Source organism: Stigmatopora nigra, chromosome 13 (genome assembly GCF_051989575.1).
Source record: "Stigmatopora nigra isolate UIUO_SnigA chromosome 13, RoL_Snig_1.1, whole genome shotgun sequence".
NCBI classification, from domain to species: Eukaryota; Metazoa; Chordata; class Actinopteri; order Syngnathiformes; family Syngnathidae; genus Stigmatopora; species Stigmatopora nigra.
The window spans coordinates 3,350,012-3,373,466 of NC_135520.1; the positions used below are offsets into that span (position 1 = coordinate 3,350,012).

General features: G+C 39.0%; 4 protein-coding genes across 4 annotated transcripts; 1 reads left to right on the forward strand and 3 right to left on the reverse strand.

The window, feature by feature from the left end:
• Positions 1 to 259: 259 nt before the first annotated feature.
• serpina10b (serpin peptidase inhibitor, clade A (alpha-1 antiproteinase, antitrypsin), member 10b) lies at positions 260 to 2,500 on the reverse strand. Its single transcript, XM_077731309.1, has 5 exons — positions 2,387 to 2,500; positions 1,665 to 2,294; positions 859 to 1,132; positions 644 to 791; positions 260 to 562 (listed from the first exon to the last, which is right to left on the reverse strand). The coding sequence occupies exons 1-5, from the start codon at positions 2,391 to 2,393 to the stop codon at positions 371 to 373; spliced, it is 1,251 nt and encodes a 416-aa protein (XP_077587435.1). The 5' UTR covers positions 2,394 to 2,500; the 3' UTR covers positions 260 to 370.
• An 874-nt stretch (positions 2,501 to 3,374) lies between these two features.
• On the reverse strand, positions 3,375 to 6,602 carry atxn3 (ataxin 3). Its single transcript, XM_077731882.1, has 11 exons — positions 6,564 to 6,602; positions 5,819 to 5,983; positions 5,702 to 5,746; positions 5,538 to 5,623; positions 5,407 to 5,473; positions 5,243 to 5,330; positions 5,039 to 5,168; positions 4,804 to 4,967; positions 4,549 to 4,690; positions 4,412 to 4,467; positions 3,375 to 4,321 (listed from the first exon to the last, which is right to left on the reverse strand). The coding sequence occupies exons 1-11, from the start codon at positions 6,585 to 6,587 to the stop codon at positions 4,266 to 4,268; spliced, it is 1,023 nt and encodes a 340-aa protein (XP_077588008.1). The 5' UTR covers positions 6,588 to 6,602; the 3' UTR covers positions 3,375 to 4,265.
• A 490-nt stretch (positions 6,603 to 7,092) lies between these two features.
• Positions 7,093 to 19,690, forward strand: ubr1 (ubiquitin protein ligase E3 component n-recognin 1). Its single transcript, XM_077731881.1, has 47 exons — positions 7,093 to 7,249; positions 8,118 to 8,370; positions 8,801 to 8,886; positions 8,974 to 9,084; positions 9,998 to 10,125; positions 10,216 to 10,354; positions 10,598 to 10,660; positions 10,800 to 10,923; positions 11,006 to 11,113; positions 11,193 to 11,281; positions 11,359 to 11,457; positions 11,576 to 11,733; positions 11,797 to 11,896; positions 11,982 to 12,110; positions 12,184 to 12,364; positions 12,446 to 12,498; positions 12,802 to 12,912; positions 13,040 to 13,105; positions 13,225 to 13,332; positions 13,404 to 13,473; positions 13,549 to 13,673; positions 13,755 to 13,807; positions 13,882 to 13,984; positions 14,055 to 14,103; positions 14,219 to 14,373; positions 14,476 to 14,575; positions 14,656 to 14,753; positions 14,840 to 14,920; positions 15,020 to 15,201; positions 15,277 to 15,482; positions 15,566 to 15,665; positions 15,728 to 15,880; positions 15,959 to 16,059; positions 16,132 to 16,228; positions 16,310 to 16,458; positions 16,533 to 16,582; positions 16,653 to 16,749; positions 16,824 to 16,891; positions 17,014 to 17,161; positions 17,383 to 17,470; positions 17,694 to 17,830; positions 17,918 to 18,026; positions 18,151 to 18,207; positions 18,316 to 18,393; positions 18,465 to 18,635; positions 18,717 to 18,818; positions 18,903 to 19,690. Exons 1-47 carry the CDS (start codon positions 7,205 to 7,207, stop codon positions 19,042 to 19,044), a joined length of 5,220 nt encoding a protein of 1,739 aa, XP_077588007.1. The 5' UTR covers positions 7,093 to 7,204; the 3' UTR covers positions 19,045 to 19,690.
• On the reverse strand, positions 19,403 to 23,139 carry prph2la (peripherin 2-like a). The gene is made up of 5 exons (XM_077731878.1): positions 23,068 to 23,139; positions 22,636 to 22,699; positions 21,782 to 22,542; positions 20,875 to 21,121; positions 19,403 to 20,752 (listed from the first exon to the last, which is right to left on the reverse strand). Exons 3-5 carry the CDS (start codon positions 22,360 to 22,362, stop codon positions 20,480 to 20,482), a joined length of 1,101 nt encoding a protein of 366 aa, XP_077588004.1. The 5' UTR covers positions 22,363 to 22,542; positions 22,636 to 22,699; positions 23,068 to 23,139; the 3' UTR covers positions 19,403 to 20,479.
• Between the last annotated feature and the right edge of the window lie 316 nt (positions 23,140 to 23,455).

Below are 23,455 nucleotides of genomic sequence, written 5' to 3' on the forward strand. Positions count from 1 at the left end.
TATTTATAATGACATTGTAATCACAAGATGCATTGTTGTGGTTATATTGTTTTTGAATTATGACTACAATTGCAGTAAGAAAATATATTTTTAAAAGATGACTGACATTAGGGACTCACTAGGGTTGCAGAGGGTGCTGGAGCCTATCCCCAGCTGACGTCAGGCCAGAGGCATTTATCAATTTATTATCAGATTTCTGCCTTTATCTCCATTATTGATTTTCATGGATTATCATTGGACGATGAAGTACAGCAACATGCACATTTGGTAGCATTTTATTACAGATCATAGATTGGTTAGTCTTTCACAAAATAAACCACCAGAAGAAAGTCAAACGACAGAAAGTCTGACGTTTCAGCCTGAAAAAAAACTAGTTTTTGGTGGGATCAATGACCCTTCCCATGAACAACAAGGATTTTGTGTCTTCGTGGTAGATAAAGAAAAAAAATGGACGGTTGACAATGAAGGTCCTGGGTAAGGAATAAGGAATAATTCCAATGGTTGTGGCCGCCGCTGCTGTGGTCCCCACTTCGTCCACATCAATGACGGCCTTGTGAAGCACCTGTCAATCAAAATCAATTGAGCATAGGTAAAAAAAAACATATTTCAGACTGAAACGAAGTATCCGTAAATATAACCAGACCTCAGAAACCATTAGGCCTTTGTCTTTGCTCAGTTTTGTCAAATTGGCAGACCTGCCAAATAGACTAACGAAGCCCATTTCTGGGAGAATATCGTGCAAAGAGTATGATTCCTCCATCTTGAATTTGGGGATGTGGATCTCCAGTTTACTGTGAAGAAATGTATGCACTCATTTGCCATGGAATTCACATTTTTTTAAAAGTAAATGCACCGTACGTATGTTTCAGTCTCTTGATCCAACCGAGAATCTTATTGGCTGTGATCTCGTCATCGATAGTGTTGTAGTCCACGCCTTTGTTGGGGAGAAGGATGAGCATGGACACGCCCTCCAAGTAAGGCAGTTTCAGCAAACGGGCACCAAGTTGAGTTTCTTCCATGGTTTGAAACTTGTCCTCGAGCGACATCATTGGAACTTGTCGAATATTGTAGTTGTCTACGTAAAATGGGGCCTTGTACGTGTAGTTGGGGTTGAAGGGCATCTGCCAGCCACCTGTACAAGTCAAGGGCACAACAAAATGCAGTAATGGAATTTGTCAGATTAAGAATTCATTTTTTGTTTATGTTAGGCAGGCAAATTCATTGACAAATCAATTGACAGATTTTTTTTTAGATCATATATAAATATTAAAATTTGTCCAAATTCTATTAGGAGACTAATGAGCTTTTTAATAGGAAATATTCTCCTGTGTTTTTGTTATTTTTTAATGTTTTTAATTTCTATATATATATGTATATATAGCAGTAGTAGTATTGGTAGTGGTAATAGTAGTAGTAGTAGTACTGATAGTGGTGATAGTAGTAGTAGTAGGGGATTGTTATTTTTTTATGTATATATATATATATATTTAGATCTAACGGTTGTTTAGGAAAAATAAATGAGAATTTATGGATTTTAAAGTTTATTTATATATTGCCAGTGGTGCAGGCCGCATGAAATAATGTGGAAGGCCGGTTTCAGGCCCCCGGTCCACCATTTTGACACCTATGGGTTAGAAGATGGTCGTGGTTGGATTTAAACTCACCCTGAAAGTAGAAAGTGTTGACCATCATAAGCTGAGTCATCGGATCAAGGCTGGAAATCATATTTGTCACTTTTCCTCTGGTCTTTTGTTTTATGTACTCATTAATGAGATTAACGCTGGCACTGGTGTCTTCAAAGTCTGCAACGTTAACGTCTGCGGAAAAATACGACTTCATCTGATCCTCAAAGCTCTTCTCTATACTAAAATGCTTGTGGACAAAAAGGGCCATTCCTTGGTCCAGTGTAGTGTTCCCATTCTGTGAGATGTTCATGTGAAGCATCTGGAAGAGCTTGGGAATGAAATCTTTCTGGTCGGCTTTCTCCAGAGTCTCCAAGTGGAGTCCTTTTAGTATCTCCTCATACGTGACACCATCCGAGGCCATTGAGAGGGCGGCAAAAGTAGTAGAAACGCTCAGAGGAGAGAAAAAGATGTTCTTGTCGTGGTGAGTGGATATTTTACGGTACAAATCCATGGCAAAATCCATGTTATTGTAAGAAAGACCATAAATGTTGTTGAGGGGAAGCGATGCTTGTTGCCCTGGAGCGACGAGGCACATTAGTATGAAAAAAAAGCCCATCTTCCACTTGGATGTAGACGCCATTTGGATCCAGGAATGTTGTGGAAGACAACCTGAAATGAGGAGACCAATGTGTTGTTAATGGGATGTTCAGTCAAGAATAATAAGGTTTTTTTTTCTCCCCCCAAATCATTCCCATACATACCATCCATCTTGAGTAACAATAAGTCAGAATCTTCTTATTTGGGGAAACAAAGTGCAAGTGTGCTTTGAGTGTTACACATTAACTAAGGCACACAGCCTACGTATTTGCGCTCGCCTGCCCCTTCCAAATAGGTTGATGCTTGTGTATATCAGTGTCCTAAAGAGAATAGCAAAAACACATTGGAGGATTGGTGTCAAAGTGGCAGGGCGGGGGCAAGATCGGGCCTGCCGTGTCACTTTGTGCCACTGATAGATCCGAAATACAACTTTAGGAACAAGTTAAGAATGAGTAAGATCAATTTAATGAGAATTAGGTTTTTTACCAGACTGCAGGATGGGGAGAAAGCTGGAATACCTGTGAATACATTCACAGTATGTCGTCCTTGCAACTCTCTCTCCAAAATGTCAGTCTTTATATAGGAAGACAGGGTAATATTTCTAGGACAGCGATGTAGGACAGAGTTTATGTAAACCACACTTTGGGCTAATTTGGTTAGACATTTGCAGGTTTAAGTTGTATGCAAACATGATATTTTTATAGCTGACATAAACTGCTGCAGCCTATCTTATATTCCACAATCTTAACAAACAATTGTAAAGTGATTTTGCCAGTCTATCTTGCACTCTACGATCTTAACAAATAATTGTAAAATGAGTTTGGCCAAATGGCGCAATATGAACAATTATTAAGCCAGTCTATCCCACAACCATTTCATCTTTTATGCCAATATTTAATAGAGTATGTTTTTTTGACTTTTTTGCCCTTTTGAAAAAAAAAATATATTTTAAAACATAATAATTATTATTTTGCATGGATTTTCATGCACACTAAGCTGGTTAAACACTCCAAATCAGGCAAACTTGCATTTTTTGCTCCATATAATTAAAATATTAATTTATTCTTGTCTTATACGGCACTAATAAAGTGCTCTTTACATTCAAACCATAAAATAATGAATTTATATTCACACCACCATTACAAACACACATTGAATTTTTAAAATATAACTTTATTTATGTGAAACAAATCACTGAAATTCTTCAGTTTCTCACAAGGATTGGAAATTATGGAGAGGCACTGTTAAAGTCACTCTCCAACTAGTGATAATAAATCTGCGAAATGCAAAAAAAATGAAGATTGAATTGAAGATTCTTTAGTGGGCCATATTCACTCATATTTTCCAAATTTTTGTATCGGGCCGTAACTCAGACCCAAAATGAAATGATACCCTGCATCCACCCAAAATGGCTAACTAATATACACCATATGTGTAACTAATAATTACCATAATAAAGCAAGGCACAGCAACAGAAATATGTTTTTTTTACCTTCAGCTCAAAAATGAAGTGTGATATTAAGACATTGAAAGACCTTTCTGATGCCTTACGACTAGTGTTAGAACAAATAACATAAAAAAGCAGGCGCAATTTTACAACTTAACATTAGAAGAGAGGTACAAGTTTACCATCCACCCACCATCAACACCCCCTTTGTATGGAACACTACCTTTTATCTATTATTCATTGCAGAGGAAGAAAAAAAAACAAGGTATTACAATAAGTACAAATAGAAGGCGCCATGGTTTGGGGAATTTTTTTTTTTCTTCAAAAAAAGGCAAACTTGTTTCACTGCATTGTAAGTTCAGCTTCTCCACATCCTCAATGGAAGCAACGCTAGTCCTTTTTCTCTCGTCTTTCTCGTACTGTGTGTGCATCAGCGGAGGGACAAGGGGAAAACGTTTCTGTCTCCTAAATGTTCACCTTCGCAAAAAAAAAATTGCAATTGGTAGACTGGAGGAAGGAGCAAAGCTGCCCCCCTGCTTTGGAAGGGGTTACAAGCCCAGGGAGCTTTTTGACAAAAAGCTGACGTTCTTTCACTATCACAGGCTAGGCTTTTGTTGTTGTTGTTGTTGGTCCACTTCGGTGCAGCTGTTTTCTGAGGGAAAAATGCAAGAAAATACCAGTTTTTGCTGTAGTCCGTGTCTCAATCGTAGTTTGAATATTAGGCACTCGAGATAATGCTTACCTATTGCTGTTGTGCTGTCTTGTGAAGGAATGGTAGACCGGAGAGGATGCTGCTGTCTAGAAAGTTCATTTTGGGAAGGCATACATATCTTTAGTCAATAACAGAGATCAGAAATGGACATTTTGGCTTGTACACACCTGTCAAAGTAAGCTTGTCTCCTCTTCCTTAGCTCGTCCGCCGTGAGCATGTCATTGTTGCTTCTTAGTTCTCCGTCGGACTCTCGGTCGACTCTGGCTGGTCCACTACTCGATTCTGAAGAAGCGTTGGTCAACACAGCTCCTAGAATTTTGTTAGAAAAACAAGAAAATAACTAAAAAAAACACTGAAGGTACACTTCTAGCTTTTCACGTCCACTAAAATCATCAGGACTGCCTACAAAGGTGTTGTTGTACCTTGCATGCTAAGCTGGATGGCTCTACGAAGATCAGCTTCTTCATCTTCTACATCGATGTCTTGTCTGCTGAGAGCTAGAGCTTTCTTCAGCTCGTCATCATCGTCTACAACCTCACTCTGGACGGTGAAGTCCATCTCGGTCTGGCTCAGTGTGGCCAACCTTCTGAAAGTGTCACAATTCATTAGTAAATGTATCGCAGCTAAGTGAAGTGAAGTATATTTGAAATACTCTACCCTGCACTTGTCTGAGCTTGTTCCTCGCCAATAAGTTTTGGCCGTTGCTGTTGTTGTACTCTCATGATCCCCAGAATCTGCTCTGCTTCACAATCTGGGAGATGGCCTCGGATTACAAATATGGAATAACCTGCATATGACAGATTGGATTAGTGTTTTGTGTTGTCGTTCATTTTTTGGAAAACATTTAGACTTTTGTATTACCTTCTTGTTGTAACTGCGCAAGGAAAAGCGCTAAATAAGTATCTGAGATCAACTCTGGGCCAGTTAAAAGGGAATTCAGGTTAAACCACTGCAATGGAAAAATCATAAATGCTATTAATAAATTAAAATGTAAAAGAGTAGCGTAAAAAAAGCATGTTTTGTACCTGTTGGCCAAGTTTGCGTACAGTAAACCAGTGTTCCTTGTAATTGCATATGAAGGCTTTCTCATTTCTGAAATACACCAAAAGAAGTTTTTAAGCATATTTATTAATCCAGCCCTAAATAGTTAACTCACATTGGATTTATATTCAAACTCTGGTACTCCCGGCTGTTGAAGAGAATAAGTTCCAGTCCCCATACTCTCAGAGCATTGCTAATAACCTAAAATAACATCACAAAAAATGCAATTAACTGCAAATGCTAAAAGAAATAAACCTAAAAATCATATTTGGAGCTCACTTGTATTGAAAAGAAGCCACTATCATCCATATTTCCAGAGGGTTGCTATAAGTAAACAGAACAATTGATCACTTTGGATTGCAGATAAATGCATTTATATTGTAAATATAGACCCACCTGTAAAAAAGTTCTGTAATCGTCGCTCGCCATTCCTCCCTCCGCCATCCTCATCCTCTCTTCTTCATCCAGTTGATGGGCAATAGAGGAAAGATCCACGGGGGTGAAGTATTCACCCTGTAGTAGGTTGTTGAGACAGTGCTGGGCACAGAGAGAGCCTTCTTGCTGCAAAAATACCAAAAAATATTAAAATATGTATCAGATCTTACAGATTTAACGTACCCTGCTGCAATTTTAAACGTTCCAATGCAAATTAACTGATCAAATTGATTTTTTTTAAACAATAACAACAACAAAAATCACAATACTGCAGCACATTTGTAATTACAAAATATTGCTGTTGAAAAACGTTACTGCCAATGTTTTGATAACATTCATACTGACCATAAATCAATAAGTATATACAAAAATATTATATTCATAATATTTTTAGGTGAGGCAATTTAAACATCTAGCATGAGATCAAACAATCATTTCCACTCTATTGTTTTTAGCGTTAATAGATATGCCAAGTATCTATAGTCAGATTGATTTTACTGGGTCCTTATTGAAAATAAAGTTTTATAATTACCTAATAGCATCTCTAGCATCATAGCTAACAGGAAAACAATACTGCCAAGCCCCAACGGCTAAACCATCGCCCGATGGACGTATTTTACCAATGACCGGCACGAGATCTTCATCTTTAATTGATTTAGGGGGATAAACGCGTCATCAAAAGGTAGAATGTGCACGAATAACTTACTTTCTCGTGGAATATGGCATCCATATTGGGCTCTCTCTGTCAAACATTCAACTCTAACCCCGCTCGTCACAACACATACAATGAAAGCAGCGCCCTCTAGCGAAACAACACGAATTTCCGCGTCTGTCCCTTTTGATGCACAACATGCGTGCGTGCACCCTAATGCACATCTGTCAAAAATCCCTTTATCTCCCATATTATTGCATTCTGTGTTAATTTTTCTTCAGTTTATCATCTGAAATACATTTATTATCGACTATGCCATGCTTTCAGTACCTTTTTTGATATCACTCATCATTATTTGCATTATCCTTTTCATACACTTTGAGTAAACATGTTTTTATTTTACAGTGTAAAGGAATATACCATACATCACAATAAAACATAAAGAAAGATGAAAATTAGGCACATTTCGATGCACTTCTGTTCTCCTGCGATGTTTTGTTTACAAAATGATTGTATGCCCACTAGAGAAAAGATGAAAACGAGCACTAAGACAAATGAGCCAATATTTTTTAATTGGAAAATTACGACCATATTTTAGATGCTTAGAATATATTCCATGTAACGAGTTAGAAATGCATCATATATGTCAACAATCTGGATCTTCACGACAGCCCATCCTTTACGGCAAATGAAATATGGCGGAGGCAAAACAACCTCTTGACGAGCTGGAGCTTCTCAAGGTACAGCTTTCAACAACCTTACTCGAATGACATCTTGTGCAGGGATTTGGGGGCCAAGTAAGAGGCTCCAACGTGTTAGTAAACGATCTCATTTCTCATCGATTGCGTTTAAATGATGATCTACTTCTACCTCTAGCTAGCAGTTGCATTAGCCCGTGCAGAGACTCACTAATGTCTGCAGTATACTTCAAGAAGTCGTCGACTTTGTTTTTATGCCGATCGCATCAATAACAATGCGTGGTTAAATGTCCTAATGTCTGATCTAAGATCGCTTTAACCGATGATCAAGAAAATTGAGAGATCAGAACTCCGCGGCTTTCTCCCCCAAAAGTTAAATTATTGAAGTTCCACCCCTCACAAATCACTCCATCGGAACAGAGTAGACTCATTTTATTACTGTTTCATTAATTTTGTTAAGCAACGGCACACATTTTGTATTAAGCCTTATGATTATGTGTGCACTTTAAGGGGCAGATTTAAATCTCATCGTACTTTTTCCATGATTATAAAGGCATTCTATTCAATAAAATATATGTATTACTAATGTATAAATAAACAGTACTGAATAGTTGGCTGAATTACTTAGAAATTGTGTATCAGACATGTTACACCATATTTATTAAAAATGATAGGCAGAAAAACGTGATTTCGTTTTCTGAACTGCTTATCCTCACAAGGGTCGCGGGGGGTGCTGGAGCCTATCCCAGTTAACGAGATGGGGGACATCTTGAATCAGTGGCCAGCCAATCGCATAGGATAAGGAGCACAACAACTTTACCTATTAACAAAGGATGAACATTTGTCTAAGGAAAATACATTCAAATTTATCCCCTGCTTTTATTAATGTTATTGTTTTTTTACTTTGCAGGAATGGCAGGCATCCGCGGATCTGAAACCGGCCCTGTACGACTACTTGAGGAAGTGGGTACCTCGGATTTACTGTTACAAGGCGGAATCCAACTCAAAAGAAGAAGAAGAGCAAGTCCAGAGACAACTACTCCGTCCACTCGAGTGCTTTCTATTTGGTGAAGATCCCGATGAAGGTGTAAAGAAGTTCAAGCAGAGCACTTCATCTTCCCAGCTCTGTGGCCGTGTCTTCAAAGAAGGAGAGACAGTCTACTCTTGCAGGTTTTTAAAGGATCATTCAATGTGTTGGAGAAATGTGCATTTCCATTGTTTTGATATGATGGTTGCATTTTCTCTTTTTGCAAAGATTGTGGGTACTACTTTGGCTATTTTCCACATCAATGATAAACATGGATAATAACTTTGTAACAACTTGAAAAAATTTTAATACTTTGGGTGAAAATTCGGCTCTTTATGGACTGATACATTTTTGTATTATCCCTTAGTATAACATTCTCAGAGATAATTATGTGTTAACACTTCATTTAGGCCAAGTTTTGGGGTAAACATGAATGCAGTCTCAAGTTTCAACTATTGACAGTTACCTCATCAACACTAAACCATTATAACAAATGAAAGTCTGATAAAATGTTAAAATTTAAACAAAAAAAATAATTAGTGACCACTTACTTTTTCTTTTACCACCTTGCAGGGATTGTGCAATAGATCCTACATGTGTACTATGCATGGACTGCTTCCAGGAGAGTGTGCACAAAAATCATCGTTACAAGGTGGGTCCAAATATTGACTGCAATTGTTTTTCTGCCATCACCGTCAATGGTGTCTTTTACACTGTGACCATGTATATTTTTCCTTAGATGCACGCATCATCTGGTGGCGGGTTCTGCGACTGTGGTGATGTGGAAGCCTGGAAAATTGGCCCTTGCTGTTCCAAACATGATCCAGAGGCAACCACTGCGATGGTTACGGTAAGTTAAATAAAAAGCACATCTGAGGGTGGCTTTGGCTGTAGAAAAATGATGTGCCATGAAAGAAACAATAAGAATATTTCATTTCTATTCACATCACCATGTTTTCTAACTTCTAATGTTTTTTTTAAATTTATTTTTGTAGCTGTTGGGCTGCTGTTTGTTAGATAAGTCTAATCAGATTTGCCTTTGTCCAGATCTCGTAACCCAGACTGCCTCTCGGCTTTTTCCGCAAATAACAGGTGCCATCAGGACCAAAAGGGAATGGCTACCATCAATTTGGATGTTGCTTCTATAATCAAAGTTTTGCATTTAATGCAATTATTAAATGCTCAAGTGGAGTTTAGAAAAAAGAAGTCGAGTTACATGTTTGCTTGGCCTGTCTGCTCAATGTTAGACATTTTCATGAAATATTGTGATTCCAAGCGGAATGTTTGCTCCCTTGACAATTACTAGTTCGTCATGGAAATGTTATTCTAACCCCAAAAATCAAAAATGTGATGTTTTTCACATGATGAAACTAGGTATAGCATCCAAGTCTCAATGTTACATGGGCAGACAATAAATATATGCATGAAAGGAAAAGCTTTATGCTATAGTGAATAAAATAATCAAATGAAAAAATAGATGGAGATGACAGTGACTCATTATAACAACATACCCCTACGCTACTGTCAAACAAGTTCAGCCTTGAGTTGTGTTGAGCAACATGTCAGAGAAGTTGAAGACCCTCTGTCCTATTTTACATGAGTCATTGTTTGTAATAACATCTCTCGAATTCATTTCCTGTGTCACTAGCAGAAAATAGTACTTCCTATGTAGGAGCAAAGTTCTAAATGGAGCTCCCACTTCCACTGCCTTTTTATTTTCTAAAATTAGTATGGAATTTTAAGCTATAAATCATGTTTTCCAGAATGACTGTTCATTGGAGCCAGAACTGTGTCAACGAGTTGAGACGCTCTTCAGGGTATTGCTGAACTACTTCACAGATTTCATGGACTGGGCGGAAGGGCAGCAGCTTTTAGGTCTACTCAAACCCGAGTAAGGCAGTCGACCTTATGTCACCCACTTACTGCATTTGATGTGTACACAAAACAGCCACCTTAACTGAGTATGTCTCCATTCTCGCAGGGAAAAAGAGAACACATTCTTCTGTATGTTATACAATGATGAGCACCATTCATACGACCATGTGATCTACACCCTGCAGCGGTCTGTTAATTGTGATCAGTCTGAAGCACAGAATTACATGGCACTTATTGACAAAGAGGTACAGTATAATGAAAAAGTCTAGACACTAGTTAAAATACTATGCTTCTGACATAAATGAGCTGTGACATCTGCTCATTAAGTGATACATTGATCTGGGACACTTCAAATGTGCCACAATTATATACTTCAACTTTTTGTGTTCTACTCATTTTCAAGTTGTGTGTCATATTTGTATTAATTTCAGCATTAGCATCTGTTACTCTACTTTTTAATGCAATAATGACTTAATTATTCTGTACAGGGTCGGCGGGCAGTAAAGAAAGGAAGCCTAGAGTCATGTGAGCAAGCAAAAGAGCTCATCAAGGTAAATATTGATCATGTGATCCGGTTGGCTCTTTCTAGGAGGCTGTGCTGGTTACAATAAGGCATAAATAACACTAATCATCTACTATAAGGTATTTTTTTGACAGTGAACCTCACTATTTTTTCTGTTTATGCTACAGTACAACTCAGAGCATATTTCCCTGCAAGCGCTACACGTAGAAGTCCTCCACTCATCCGTCGTTGCTCACCAAACATTCGCCCTGCGTCTTGGTCTTTGGTTCCAGCAGATCATCGGTTACTCAGGTTCTGCCACACATGCATTCTAACCTCGGTGTAAGACTGTAAATGTTGCACATCTTGCAAACGTCATCTTGTGTGTTTGCAGTGGGCTTCAGGCAGGCCTTCTGCCGAGTTGCAATGGAGCCCAACGCAGAACCAACCAACATTTGCTGCATCAGCAGGCTCATGTTGCTCGATGCCAAACTATATAAAGGTAGGTAGTACCGACATTAGCTGTCAATAAAGTGCAACTCGGGCCTTCTCCTCACATATAATTATATTATTTCTTAAAGGAGCGCGCAAAATTGTACACGAGCTCATTTTCTGTAGCTTACTCATGGAGACTGAATTCAAGAGGCTTTTTGCAATAGAGTTCACGAAGGTAACAGCACGTTTTACATTTAAAATCAAACATAAGAATATTTTTGATACATTTCTTTCCATTTCTGGTCTTTTCAGCTATACAAGGATCTACAGCATAACTTTATTGATGACGATCATGAACGAAGTATTTCCATTACTTTACTGTCTGTTCAGATCTTTACTGTGCCCACATTGGTGAGTGCAATGAATTGTCTATGCATGATTGGTTCATAATAAATATAAACATAGATTTAACATAGATAAAAAAAAAATGGTTTAAAATGTCATTTTTCCGTCTTTGGTTCTCCTTTAGGCCAGGTACCTGATTGAAGAAACAAATGTCATTACAAGGATAGTTAACACAGTCATGGCCTTGTTAATGGAGCATTTGGATGTAAACAATCGCTTCTTTTTCCTCGGTTACAACTCTGAGAAGTTCTCCCGCATCCAAGTCATTTTCCATGACCTCAGGTAGTGAAAACCATTGAATATTTTAGCAGCATGTTCTTTTCTGATGTGTAATACCTCTCCTAGGTATATTCTGATCAGCATACCGTCCACATGGAGTTGTAAGCTTCGGAAACAGTTCAAAGAGGGCTTTAATGCCTTTCTTGGCCTTCTCAAATGCATGCAGGTCGTGTATTCTCATATTTATTGTCTATTCTCTCTTGGTATATCAATGCTGATTGATAACCTTGGTGACCACCATTGTTCTTTAGGGTATGGAAGAAGTTATGCGTCAGTTTGGTCAACACATTGCTGTCGAGCCTGAGTGGGAAGCCGGATTTGCATTGCAGATCCAACTCCGACACATTCTCACAATGTTCCAGGACTGGTGCGCTTCCGATGTGAGTTTCCGTCGACCGAGACCTCCAATATTCTGTTAGGTCCTCCTACTTAACATTTTTTCCTCACCTAAAGGACAAGATTCTGCTAGAATCCTTCCGAGATTGCCACAGAGTTTTGCAGCAAAGCAACAATCAACCTTTCTCCAAGGACGCAACCGACTACTACATATGCAAACAGATCCTCCATCTTCGGCCCTATAAAGTGTCTCAAGAACCTGTCAGCATACATTTACCTCTATCCAGACTGCTTGCAGGTATACTGTTGCTATTTCAATGTAATTCATTTACAGTCTCTACCATCAATGTAATATTTACGTGCTTTCTATGGTCCTTAGGCTTGTATGTGCTTATTTGCAAGAATGGGCTATGTGAGCAACTGTTTATCAAGGTAAGTAAAGCTTTTATTCAGATAAATATGTATGCACTAAACAGTAGTGTATTTGCTTTAGCATTAAGTACCTGGCATAAGAAAGGGTTAATTTTTTCATTAAAAATTGAATGATATATTGTCATTTTAAATTTTAAGTGTGTATTGAAGTACTCTGAATTGTTACCCAAGCTGAGGTATCATTTTTATGAATAGAATTATATTGAATAGTTGAATGAAGCATACAATTCAGGGAATTGCCAAATATACTGTTTTCACTGGTGTTGTATTTAACAATATATATGTTTTCCCACTAAATGGCAGGATTGTTATGACTTCTCCCAATTGGCTGAGCATCCTCTGCGATGCGTGGTACTTGCTGCACAGGTATCTGCTGAAATGTGGCGCAGGAATGGGCTGTCTTTGGTTAGCCAGGTGTGACATGTTTTTTTTCCTTCTTTTCATATCCCCAGTTTGCTCTAGCAGTCTTGCAATACTTGGTGAATGATTTAGTGCTTGGTACATATAGCGATTTCAGACAATGTTTTCCTCCCATTCTTAGGTGTACTACTATCAAGATGTGAGATGTAGAGAGGAGATGTATGACAAAGACATCCTTATGCTTCAGGTTTGTTTATTTCTTTTACTTCCATGCCTTCTAATACAACCAGAACAGACATTCATTGTGAGTGTGCCTTATAGTTGTGGAAATACAGTAATCCATTTGTTTAATAACACTGTTTACAGATAGCTGCTTCGAGAATGGACGCCAACCATTTTATCATGATGCTTTTAATCAGATTTGAGCTCTTAAGTTACTTCAATGAAGGTTATTTCATCCGAGACCACGTCCCTGTAAGTCATAACACAACATCTTTTTACATTTGCCAGCCTTGGAGTATTTGATAATGTGGCTACATTGCCAGAACGAAATATTATCATTGCAGTGGAATCGACTGTCAGAAGAGATGCTGTATCTCATTATCGTCATAATAGGTACTGCAACTTTATGGCTCAATTTTTTTTATTTTTGTTACTGCTACATGCTATGGCTGACCAAAGTAATTTCAGGTGAGCGCTACATTCCCGGTGTCACTAACGTGACCAAAGAAGACGTAACCATGAGGGAGGTCATCCACCTGCTGTGTATCGAGCCCATGGCACATAGTAGTTTGGTCAAAGGCCTGCCGGATAATGTATGTTGCACTACTACGATATTCTGAGATATGCAGTAGAAGTCAAGTCTAACAAATTACAATGCTTTTTTTCCTTTCTAGGAGAGCCATGAAACAGGTCTGGAGTCTGTAATTGATAGCGTTGCTACATTCAAGTAAGTCATTGAATTAAGGTTAATTGGTGATATCTGTTTTCAAGGCTAACCCACTTTTTTTTTTACATATATAGAAAACCAGGAGTGTCTGGGCACGGATTATATGAAGTGAAAAGGGAGCACTTGGTTCAATTCAACCCTTTTTTCTACCATTATTCAAAATCACAGCACAGCAAGGTACTGTAACTCATTAAAGCACTTGCTTTATTCTTCATTTATAATATACTTCTGTTTGATTCTTTTCTAGGCTGAAGAGTCACAAAAAAAGAGGCGTGTTCACGAGGGGGCCGACAAAGGTGCAAATGCCTCTTCTACTTGTTCAACTAGAATACAAACAAATGACTTCTAATAATACTTTTTTTTTTAATTCTTAAAATACATTCCCTTGAATTTGTTTTTTCTTTTGCACAGCTCTGCGTCCTCCAGTGCCACCCCCTTTCTGTCCAGCCTTCTCCAACATTGTAAACCTTCTCTGCTGCGATGTCCTGGTCCACATCCTCAAATGCCTGCTGCAGAGGGCTGCTGAAGAAAAGTCCAATCTTTGGAGTGAAATCATGATCCAACGGGTAACACAACTGCATAGACTAGATTTTCAATTAAACTGCAATGATATCCTTTGGCGTGCATGCCTTATGTGACACTATACCGCTTTCTCTTGTTTGTTTCAGGCCTTGCACCTTATTGGCCAGGCTTTGCTTGAAGAAAAACGACAACTGGAGGAAAACGCTTCAGAGGATGTCGCTTTTGATTTTAGCCTGAAGGCTCGCAGTGAGTTGGCTTCTTCTCTAGTGTATGAAAAGGCTTATGTCTCTTTTTAAAGTGGCAGAATTTTGTGTCTCTTGTTCCAGGAGTCGAACACAACAAGTCTTTGTTCCTCTTTCTGGCGAAAATTAAAGGTGTTCGTTTACTCGAAACACAAAAGGACATGGTCACATGGCTTCAACAGGTAGCTGACACCATTTTCTTTGGCAATCACAGATCATTTACAATACTTTAATAATGGCCATCATTCTTCTTTTGTGAATATCCCAGATGTTTGAAATTATCAAGTGCCTCAGAGAGAAGTCCAGTCCAACTACCTCGATGAGTATGGAGACTAGCAAGCCTGAAGAGGTCATCACTACATCATTAACTATCACTTTATATACTTTGCCTTGACCTACAAATGACAAATACCAATGTGTATATATATTTTTTTATTTGGTGCCACAGAGTGTTCAAGACAAAGAAAAAGCCGAACGCAAAAGAAAGGCAGAAGCAGCAAAACTTCACCGCCAGAAAATTATGGCCCAGATGTCAGCTATGCAGAAAAACTTCATTGAGTCCAACAAGATGCTTTATGACAACATGCCAGAAAGTGGCATTCATGGAGAACCTGTTACATTGATGGAGAGGTCAAGAGAACATCTCCAAAATACTTTGTAGATCTCAAATAATCACTTGGGTACTGATATCTCTTCTTCTTGCAGTGCAATTGAGCAGAAGGAGTTGCGTATTGCGATTGGGCCCCAACGAGGATCCACCCCCGCAGAACGGGAGGTGCTGACCTGCATTCTTTGTCAGGAGGAGCAGGAAGTAGCATCTCGAGCTCCGGCCATGGTACTGACTGCTTGTGTGCAAAGATCCACGGTGCTGACCCAGTGCAGAGGCAAAATGGCCACCAGCAGTGAAGACGGTCAGACTCACTTCTCTCAAATTTATGCATCAGGGGGTCTGTTTAAAACGAGATTGACTCTGCGTATGTGTGTTTTTTTACAGAAACAGCAGCATCCTACCCTCTATTCATGCCTCCGGATTTGGTTGTTGGCACCCACACGGGAAGCTGTGGACATGTCATGCATGCTACCTGTTGGCAAAAGTAAGTCATTGATAAAAGTAGGATTGTATGTAACTATTGATTTGCAATTCTTTTTTTTCTAGATATTTTGAAGCGGTCCAGAGCACCTCTAGAAACCGACTCCACACTGAACTAATCATCGACCTTGAGAATGGGGAGTACTTGTGTCCCCTGTGCAAGTCTCTTTGCAACACCGTTGTCCCCTTGATCCCTCTGGAGCCACTTGTATTTAACTAGTAAGTCCATTCCACCTACTTTATTTTAGTTAAGGCTAATCCTTTGCATTCTAATTCATTTTTTTTCATCTTTTATAGTGAAAATGCTGAGATAATTGGTCAACATTTGACCCTAACTCGCTGGATTCATATCCTTGACGCCAGGATAAAAGGACTCCAATCCCTCAGGCAGGATAACGGTGAGACCAGATAAACTGTAATCTAGTAGATTATATGGATACAGGTTTAAATTTCATCATGCCTTCTTGCAGATTGCAACATGGAAACTATTAATGAGGGCGATGCAACGTTATGTGGAGAAAGTCAGACGGATTTTAGAGCTATATTGAGCTACGGCGTGCAAGAACCGTGAGAGATCCTCTTTCTTTATCAATGTTGCTGCTTTTAACTTGGATGAAAAAATGTTTTTTATTCACTTCTCGTTTTTAGGAGGAAGCTTTCTGATGGTATAGTAGAAATGCTAGCTGTGTGCGCCACCACAGTGCATCGAGTTGGGCTTCAGACAGCACCCAACGAGCTGTGCCCACGTGTGCCCCTCATGGCGTGGAACACTTGCGCCTTCACTGTCCAGGCCATCGGTACGAATTGGCATTTGTCTTTTAACTGTATTTCCTATCTGCAAATTTGTTTGATGCAAATTATGTTTTAACAGAAAACATCTTATACGACAAGCCGCTTTTTGGGTCTTTACAAAATAGACAGGTTGGTATGCAACATGAGTAAATGTTAAAAATAGAATATATTTTTTGAAATGCTTTATGATTTATTATAGTTGGCAGGTCTGAAGGCCATTGTTCAGTTTTCAGCTGCAGAGAGAATAAAAAGCCCCCAGGCTGTTATCCAAAGACACTTCACTGATTTGTTAGCAGGTGCATATTTTATTTACTTTCATTTATTTTTAGATGTAACAGATTTTACATAATGATATGTTTTAATATTTCAGTTTTGCTGCCGGTCATGAGTAGGAAAAATACACCTTCGATTTTGGAAGTTGACTTCTTCCATCTTCTGGTAAGTGGTCATCTTTAACTGATCATTTTGGCGATTATTGTATTACATGTTATTGGTATTGGTCTGTTTTTTTAACATGTTATTTGCAAATTTGCTAATTTTGTGGTTTTTTTTGTTTCCAGGTGGGATTAGTGTTGTCTTTGCCCTCTTTGTATCAGGAGGAGACGGTAGACTTGCAGCCATCTGCTGTCAGCTCTGCCTATAACCACTTATACATTGTGCATCTGGTTACAATGGCTCATGTGCTGCAGGTGATGCTCCTCGCAACAGGTAAACACAATTGAAACTCACTATAATGCAAAACTGCTCTCTTACTACTGCATTAAATGTTTACAGTATTTTCTATAGACTCAAAGTTGCACTTTTTTCCTAGTTTGGTTAGTCCTGCGACTAATACTCAAGTGTGACTTATGTTTTTCAACACTGTATTTTATTTTTCACAAAATACACCTCAATTTGATCATTATTTTTTATGATTCTATTCTGTACAGATCTTCCTGTAGTGGTTGGTGATGAGGAAACGGAGGAGGCAAGAGCAGCAGCAGAACTTTACGCTGTTGTGTCAAAGCACATTGGAAGGTACCAATTATTGCTCCTGTATAGTTTTCAATAAAACAAGACGGTATTTAAGATAAGATATTTTTTATAAATATTCTCCTTGTTAATGTCATATGATCAGATTTGCAAGATATGCTACATTTAAAAGTGAATGCTACTGCAAGGTTGCTTTTACTGGGAAACTTTTTGTTTCCAGCCTTTTGTTTTTGTAATCTAATTATTAATATGTTTGTTGTCTTTTTAGGCCACTTCCTGAGATGCCAGGCAGCTCTGTAGCTCAAAGAGTGAAGACTGGAATCGAGTCTTTTTTGCGCTGTACCGCTCTCTTTTTCAGCTGCCTTACTGGCGTTCGTCCTCCAGAGGAGCTTTCTTGTAGCACAGGTGTGTTGCACTTATTTGGGCTCTTTTGGCCTGGTAGCTATATATACATTATATCTACTCTACTAAGTGTAATTTTGTCTTTTGCAGTTTCTTCTCAAGGTCAAATGGAAGCATTATGCAGTTACTTGGCACTTCCCTCCAATGTGTTCCAGCTCTTCCAGGAACACAAAGACACTGTGGCACCCCTGCTGCATAGGTCGGTGTTTCATATTAACAGCATTCTTTTAATCTTCACTGACATTGATGGTCCAAATCATCCAATTCATTCAACCATGAGTTGATCAACATAAATAAATTAAGAAACCTATTGGTGTTTTAAGGTGGTGCAGCAGTCCAGCAGTAACCAAAACTCTGAAAGGCAAGACCCAGACAGTCAGGTAGTTGACTTTTTTATAGTATTTTTTCAATATATAGACAGGAATATTTGCTCTTTTTGATTTAAAACACAAAAAAAAAAAAAATCAAATGTTAACCTCATTCAACAGATACCCAAGGAGAAGAAATCGACTTATTGACCTTCCAGAGGATTACAGCACTTTGTTAAATCAAGCCAGCCATTTTCAGTAAGTGCACTATGCCTCCTCCATTTGGAGAAAAGGTCTCAACATTTGGGTCTCACGTCTTTTCCTTGCAGATGTCCCAAATCTGCGGACGATGAACGAAAGCATCCCACTCTGTGCCTCTTCTGTGGCGCCATGTTATGCTCTCAGAGCTCTTGCTGCCTCAGTCAGCTGGAAGGAGAAGTTGTGGGGGCCTGCACTGCACATGCCGCCACCTGTGGTGCAGGAGTTGGCATGTTTCTCAGGTCTGATTCAAGTCTTGTTGAAATCTTTCCTTAAGATTTTACTCCGTTTTGGAAAATGATGTCATTTCTACTATCTAACAGGGTACGAGAGTGTGAAATTGTACTAATGGCCAGTAAAACCAGAGGAAGCACATATCCTGCTCCATATTTGGATGACTATGGAGAGACTGATCCACACCTTGGGTAATAATCTCTGTTTATTAGACGGTTGAGTCTTTTTTAAGGTGAAGTTTAATGATTTTTAATGTTGTGGCTTGTTTTTCCAAGGAGGGGCAATCCACTACATCTTTGTCCAGAACGCTACCGAAAGTTGAAGCAAATGTGGCAACAGCATTGCATTCTGGAGGAAATTGCTCGTAGCCTAGAGCTGGTTAATGTCATGTTTGCTTTCGACTGGCAAATGTTGTGACGTCGGATGGATACAGATGTGCGGACATAGCCGTCCCTCGTCCATACACGTGCGTATAAACATGCACGTTGCGCTTCCGTTGGAAGTCGCAGCCTCCCATTCGAGCTCAGAGAGTTTAGAGAAAGTCAAAGAGCACTAAACAAAGGAGAAAAGAACTGGGAGAAATTTAGAGGTCGTGTCTTTGAGGAGGAAAGAGCATTAGCCTTGATTTAATGTGTCCTCTCTGAGAATTTCAATAATTACCTGTAAATAGACACTTCAAATGAAGTGACATCAGAGACACATACACGCATCATTCATTTTATGATGTTGTGATCATTTAATTAGCCTTTTTTATTATTGTTTTCCGCAACTAGCATAGCGTCTGACAAGCAAACTTTTACTTTTTCTTCCCCTCTTTCAAATTTTAACATGCACAGTTTGAGGCCAAACATAAAGACAGTACTGTTTTGATTGAATGTAATCTTACCCTGATTTAACAAGGTCACTTTTCAATACTCTTTCCATTAAACAAAAAAAAAAAAAAAGAATGTGGTAACATTTATTGCAACATATTTTCTTCCTGTTACCCTTTTGGAAACATTGTGAATTTAATTTGCTTGTGCTGTTTCATAGCACATAATAATAAAATCACCTGTCTAGCGAATATCCCCAGTCTCATAATTGTGCACTACATTAATGGTTTTCATTGTGAGGAAGGTGTTGAAGGTTTATACTATTAATCACATTCAAAAGTGTAAAATGGCAGTAAACAAATCCAAACTAAGTTATAAGTTTAGTTTGAAGTGCCTTTTGACTATACTCCCGAATCAAATTCAGACATGTGCCTTTAATTCCTTTCAATTCACAGCTCAAAGATAAAATGAAGGCAGAATTTAGGCTTCTTGTGCGGGCCACATTCAATGATATTTTCATATTTTCCTACAGGCCAATCAAAACAGTGTAGCGGACCACAAGCCGTCGATTGGACACCCCTGCTTTGACTAATAATGTCTATTTTACAGCCATTCCACAGCCAAAAAGGATCCCTTCATAATGTTGAGTTGGAATTGGAGTGAATGTAAACTTAATCCCAAAACTACCTCTTATCATTTAAAAAGGCATCTTTGAGCAAAATGCAAGAATTCTCTTTTAAATCTTGCAGGATTGTCTTACTCAAACGTTAAAATGTCCTTTTTGGACACGTCTTCCTTCAGGTGGCTTGTGGAGAGTGCAGTGTGAGTAAGGCAAGGCAAGGCCACAGCATCCACGGCCACACTTTTTAAACCCTCAAGCGTAAGAGGCAGATTATTTTGCATGTATTAAAAAAGGCTTCCGATCAAGTAGTTAGGGCAGCTCATCAGGTCAGGTTCTTTGGAACAACTGTCGTGATCATTACTGTCCTTTTGGTTCCACGTGAGTTTGATGTTACATTTAGTCCAGACAAAGTTGTTGATCAGCTGGCTGCAGGTTTTTGCTGAGGAGGCACGTTTTCCGGCCCATAGTGAGCTCTGGAAGTAGAAGGTACGTTGATGTTGGGGTCGCCGTTGTTAGCGGGGTCCACGTGGTTGTTTTTGCTGAGTGTCTTGATAATGTTAAGGTTGATCCGTGCTGTTTCTATGAAGCTGTTTTCCAGAAGCCAGCCTTCAGAATCACAGTCGGGGTCTCCCAGTCTCAGCATGTTCTCCAGGGACGTCTGGAGGTAACGTACGCCCGTCAAAACTGACAGCTAAAACAAGATAATAGAATTACTGGGTAGGTATTCATCTCAAATATTGGTGTACTATGTTTCAGATGACTAAATGCAGATCATATTTCTTAAATTGATGCAATGAGGGACAAATGACTGACCTCGAAGAGCCACGTGATGAGCACGGTGAGACCAATGGAATGTACGATGCCGGTGTAGTAGTCCGAAAGGGCCTGATGACACCCTTTGGTCCACAGGTTGAGCTGCTCCGTGTGGGGGTCGTAGTTGAAGTGGGCGGAGTTGTTGCTCACCTGATGCTGGATACATGGCCGGGGTGAGTTGATGTTACAGCAGCTGAAGGGGACGCCATCCATCAGGTACTTGCCTTCCACGTTACTCCTCAGGCGACTATACAAGGGGGAAAAATTAGTTTGTGTTTTGGGTGCATTTTTGTCTCTTCCTTACCATGATTTTAGCCTAAGTTAGATATGATTTTTCAATGCCGGCCTTTACAATTAAAATGGATTTAATGTTTATGACTGTCAATTAAAGGGAATGAGTTAAGGGCTACAAGCAAAAATATACCCAAAATTACAATGATATCCAAAATATATATACCTACTTATATATTTTTACGACTGAAAAAAACTATAAATGCTAGACAGTAAATAATAGTTATTTAGATATTAGTATATACAAACAACTATGTAAACTGACTTAGTTATGAATGAAAATTTAATTGTATTGTGAAAATACTGTATTTTCTGACTATAAGGCGCACCCTCAACGAATGACATATTTTAATTTATTTTGCATATATAAAGCACACTGGATTATAGGGCGCCCTGTCTATTTTAAAGAAAATTTCAGACTTTTAAGTGCGCCTTATAGTTGTATTTAGTATATCTATATATATATTTTACCTATTTAATGAGGTCTGAAAGGAATCCTATATATCCTTTATGTATAATATCTAACAATAAAATGACTTGACTTGACATTATGTCATGATCATGTATCCTTTTTAGGCAAAAATGTCAGAAAGTGGTGCTGATTAAAGATACTCACTCAAGCACCTCTCGATGAGACATGTCCAAATAACGGTTACTGATCCACTGGATTCGGAACCAGTCTGAGTAAGCCTTGTTGCCACAACACTGAAACTCAATCTGCAGTGTGTCTACAGCACGCTTGAGGAAGCATCTTCCTGGCGTGTCTGTGTCCTTGTAGTACTTCATAGCCATGGTTAAGCCTTCTCTCAAGGATTCATCTAGCTCCCAATGCATAGTATAGCACATAAGGGCCCCGACTAGGATGCAAAACGTGAAGAAAAAGGTGCAAATGATGTAGGGTAACATAATCAACTTCCAGCGAAGGAACTTGACCGTGTCGGCACAGTCGTAGCAGATCTTTCCACCCAGAAAGTTAATGCCACAGGCGATGAGGCCGACAGATATGAGCATGTTGGGCACGTACTGGATGTCCGTGTCGGCCATCAGCTCCCAACGCTTGTTTAGTTCCACCTTGAGGAAGAGGCCCAGGCTGAAGAGGATCACACCCGTTACCACGGAGATCCAATTTAAGATCCAAAGCACCTGAGCTAGTTTGTCCCTTTTAGTCCTGGTAAAGGTCACTTTCAAAACGGCCATTGCTTGTATAAAGGACGGTAGAAAGTCGGGGAATTGGCCTGGAAGAGTCGCTCTGATGATGTGAAGACTTGTCCGGGAGTCCTTTCATAAGCGGCTTAACCTCTTTTTGTTGACGCCGTGTTTAGTGAATTCCACATGCTTCCATAGCAAAACATGATCAGGTAGCAAAGAAGTGTGTTTCTGGAATGACAATGAGTTTTGAGCCATCAGTTCGGTCCAGTTTCGTTCAAGAAGAAATGGGAACATATCTTGTCTAGTGTCATTTCTACTTACCTTCACCTGCTTGGTGAATATCCAAAAGGGTCAAGTCATTAATCCATCTTTTTCTTCTTGTTGACTTCAGGGTGTGGTGGAGTAAAGCAAAGAGTAATTTTAGTTGCAGACAGCTAGATAGTAAAAAAGGCAGTCACTGGCTCTAGTAGCCAAGCAATGACCCTCCTCCTAATCCCTTTTAATCGTTATTCAACCCTGCTCTGACAGGGATTTGCACCTACCTTCTGCTACCAGTGCAAATTTAACTGTCCTAGCTGAGGGGAAAGTAAGGACTAGTGTGTGTGTGTTTGTGCATGCAAATCAGACTCTATTATTGAATTTATTGATGCAAATCATGAAAGATTAATTACAGTTATTTAGCATCTACCATATTTTCCACACTATAAGTTGCACTTTGTTTATGGTTTGGCTCAGCCTGTGACTAATACTTACTTAAAAGACACACATTCTGGCTTCCACCTCTAACCTGCTGCCCTCTGGCAGGTGCCACAGGACCATAACAGCCAAGACAAACAGAGTCTAGTGCCGTTTCTTCCCAAGAGCTGTCATCATATGCACCTTGGACGATCTATTTTCTTATCTTGCACTTGCACTAAATCTCCATAGGCTGATAAATACTTTAGTCACTATTGTACCTACTTATTTATGTGACCAGTGATTCAGAAATGTTGACTGCTTACTTATTTTGCTGAATAATTCATATGTTGACTACTTATTTATTGCTTATTCATTACGATTGTTTGTGTTTGTTGTTATTTGTGCACTTCCCTACTTATTTATGTTGTTGACAACTTAAATATTCCTTATTTATTATTATTAC

Bases quoted from the DNA above. Each gene is read 5' to 3' on its own strand.
- serpina10b (XM_077731309.1), bottom strand. The intron at 792-858 runs GTACGGTGCATT...ATTTCTTCACAG, and splicing joins ATCAAGAGACTGAAACATAC to TAAACTGGAGATCCACATCC. The intron at 563-643 runs GTCTGGTTATAT...TTTGATTGACAG, and splicing joins AAGGCCTAATGGTTTCTGAG to GTGCTTCACAAGGCCGTCAT.
- atxn3 (XM_077731882.1), bottom strand. From the start codon at position 6,587: ATGGATGCCATATTCCACGAGAAA. The intron at 5,624-5,701 runs GTGAGCTCCAAA...ATGTTATTTTAG, and splicing joins GTGGCTTCTTTTCAATACAA to GTTATTAGCAATGCTCTGAG. The intron at 5,169-5,242 runs GTAATACAAAAG...TGTCATATGCAG, and splicing joins TGCGCAGTTACAACAAGAAG to GTTATTCCATATTTGTAATC.
- ubr1 (XM_077731881.1), top strand. From the start codon at position 7,205: ATGGCGGAGGCAAAACAACCTCTTGACGAGCTGGAGCTTCTCAAG. The intron at 14,754-14,839 runs GTAGCTGACACC...TGAATATCCCAG, and splicing joins TGGTCACATGGCTTCAACAG to ATGTTTGAAATTATCAAGTG. The intron at 15,483-15,565 runs GTCAGACTCACT...GTTTTTTTACAG, and splicing joins GGCCACCAGCAGTGAAGACG to AAACAGCAGCATCCTACCCT.
- prph2la (XM_077731878.1), bottom strand. From the start codon at position 22,362: ATGGCCGTTTTGAAAGTGACCTTTACCAGGACTAAAAGGGACAAACTA. The intron at 21,122-21,781 runs GTGAGTATCTTT...CCCCTTGTATAG, and splicing joins TCTCATCGAGAGGTGCTTGA to TCGCCTGAGGAGTAACGTGG. The intron at 20,753-20,874 runs GTCAGTCATTTG...ATCTTGTTTTAG, and splicing joins TCATCACGTGGCTCTTCGAG to CTGTCAGTTTTGACGGGCGT.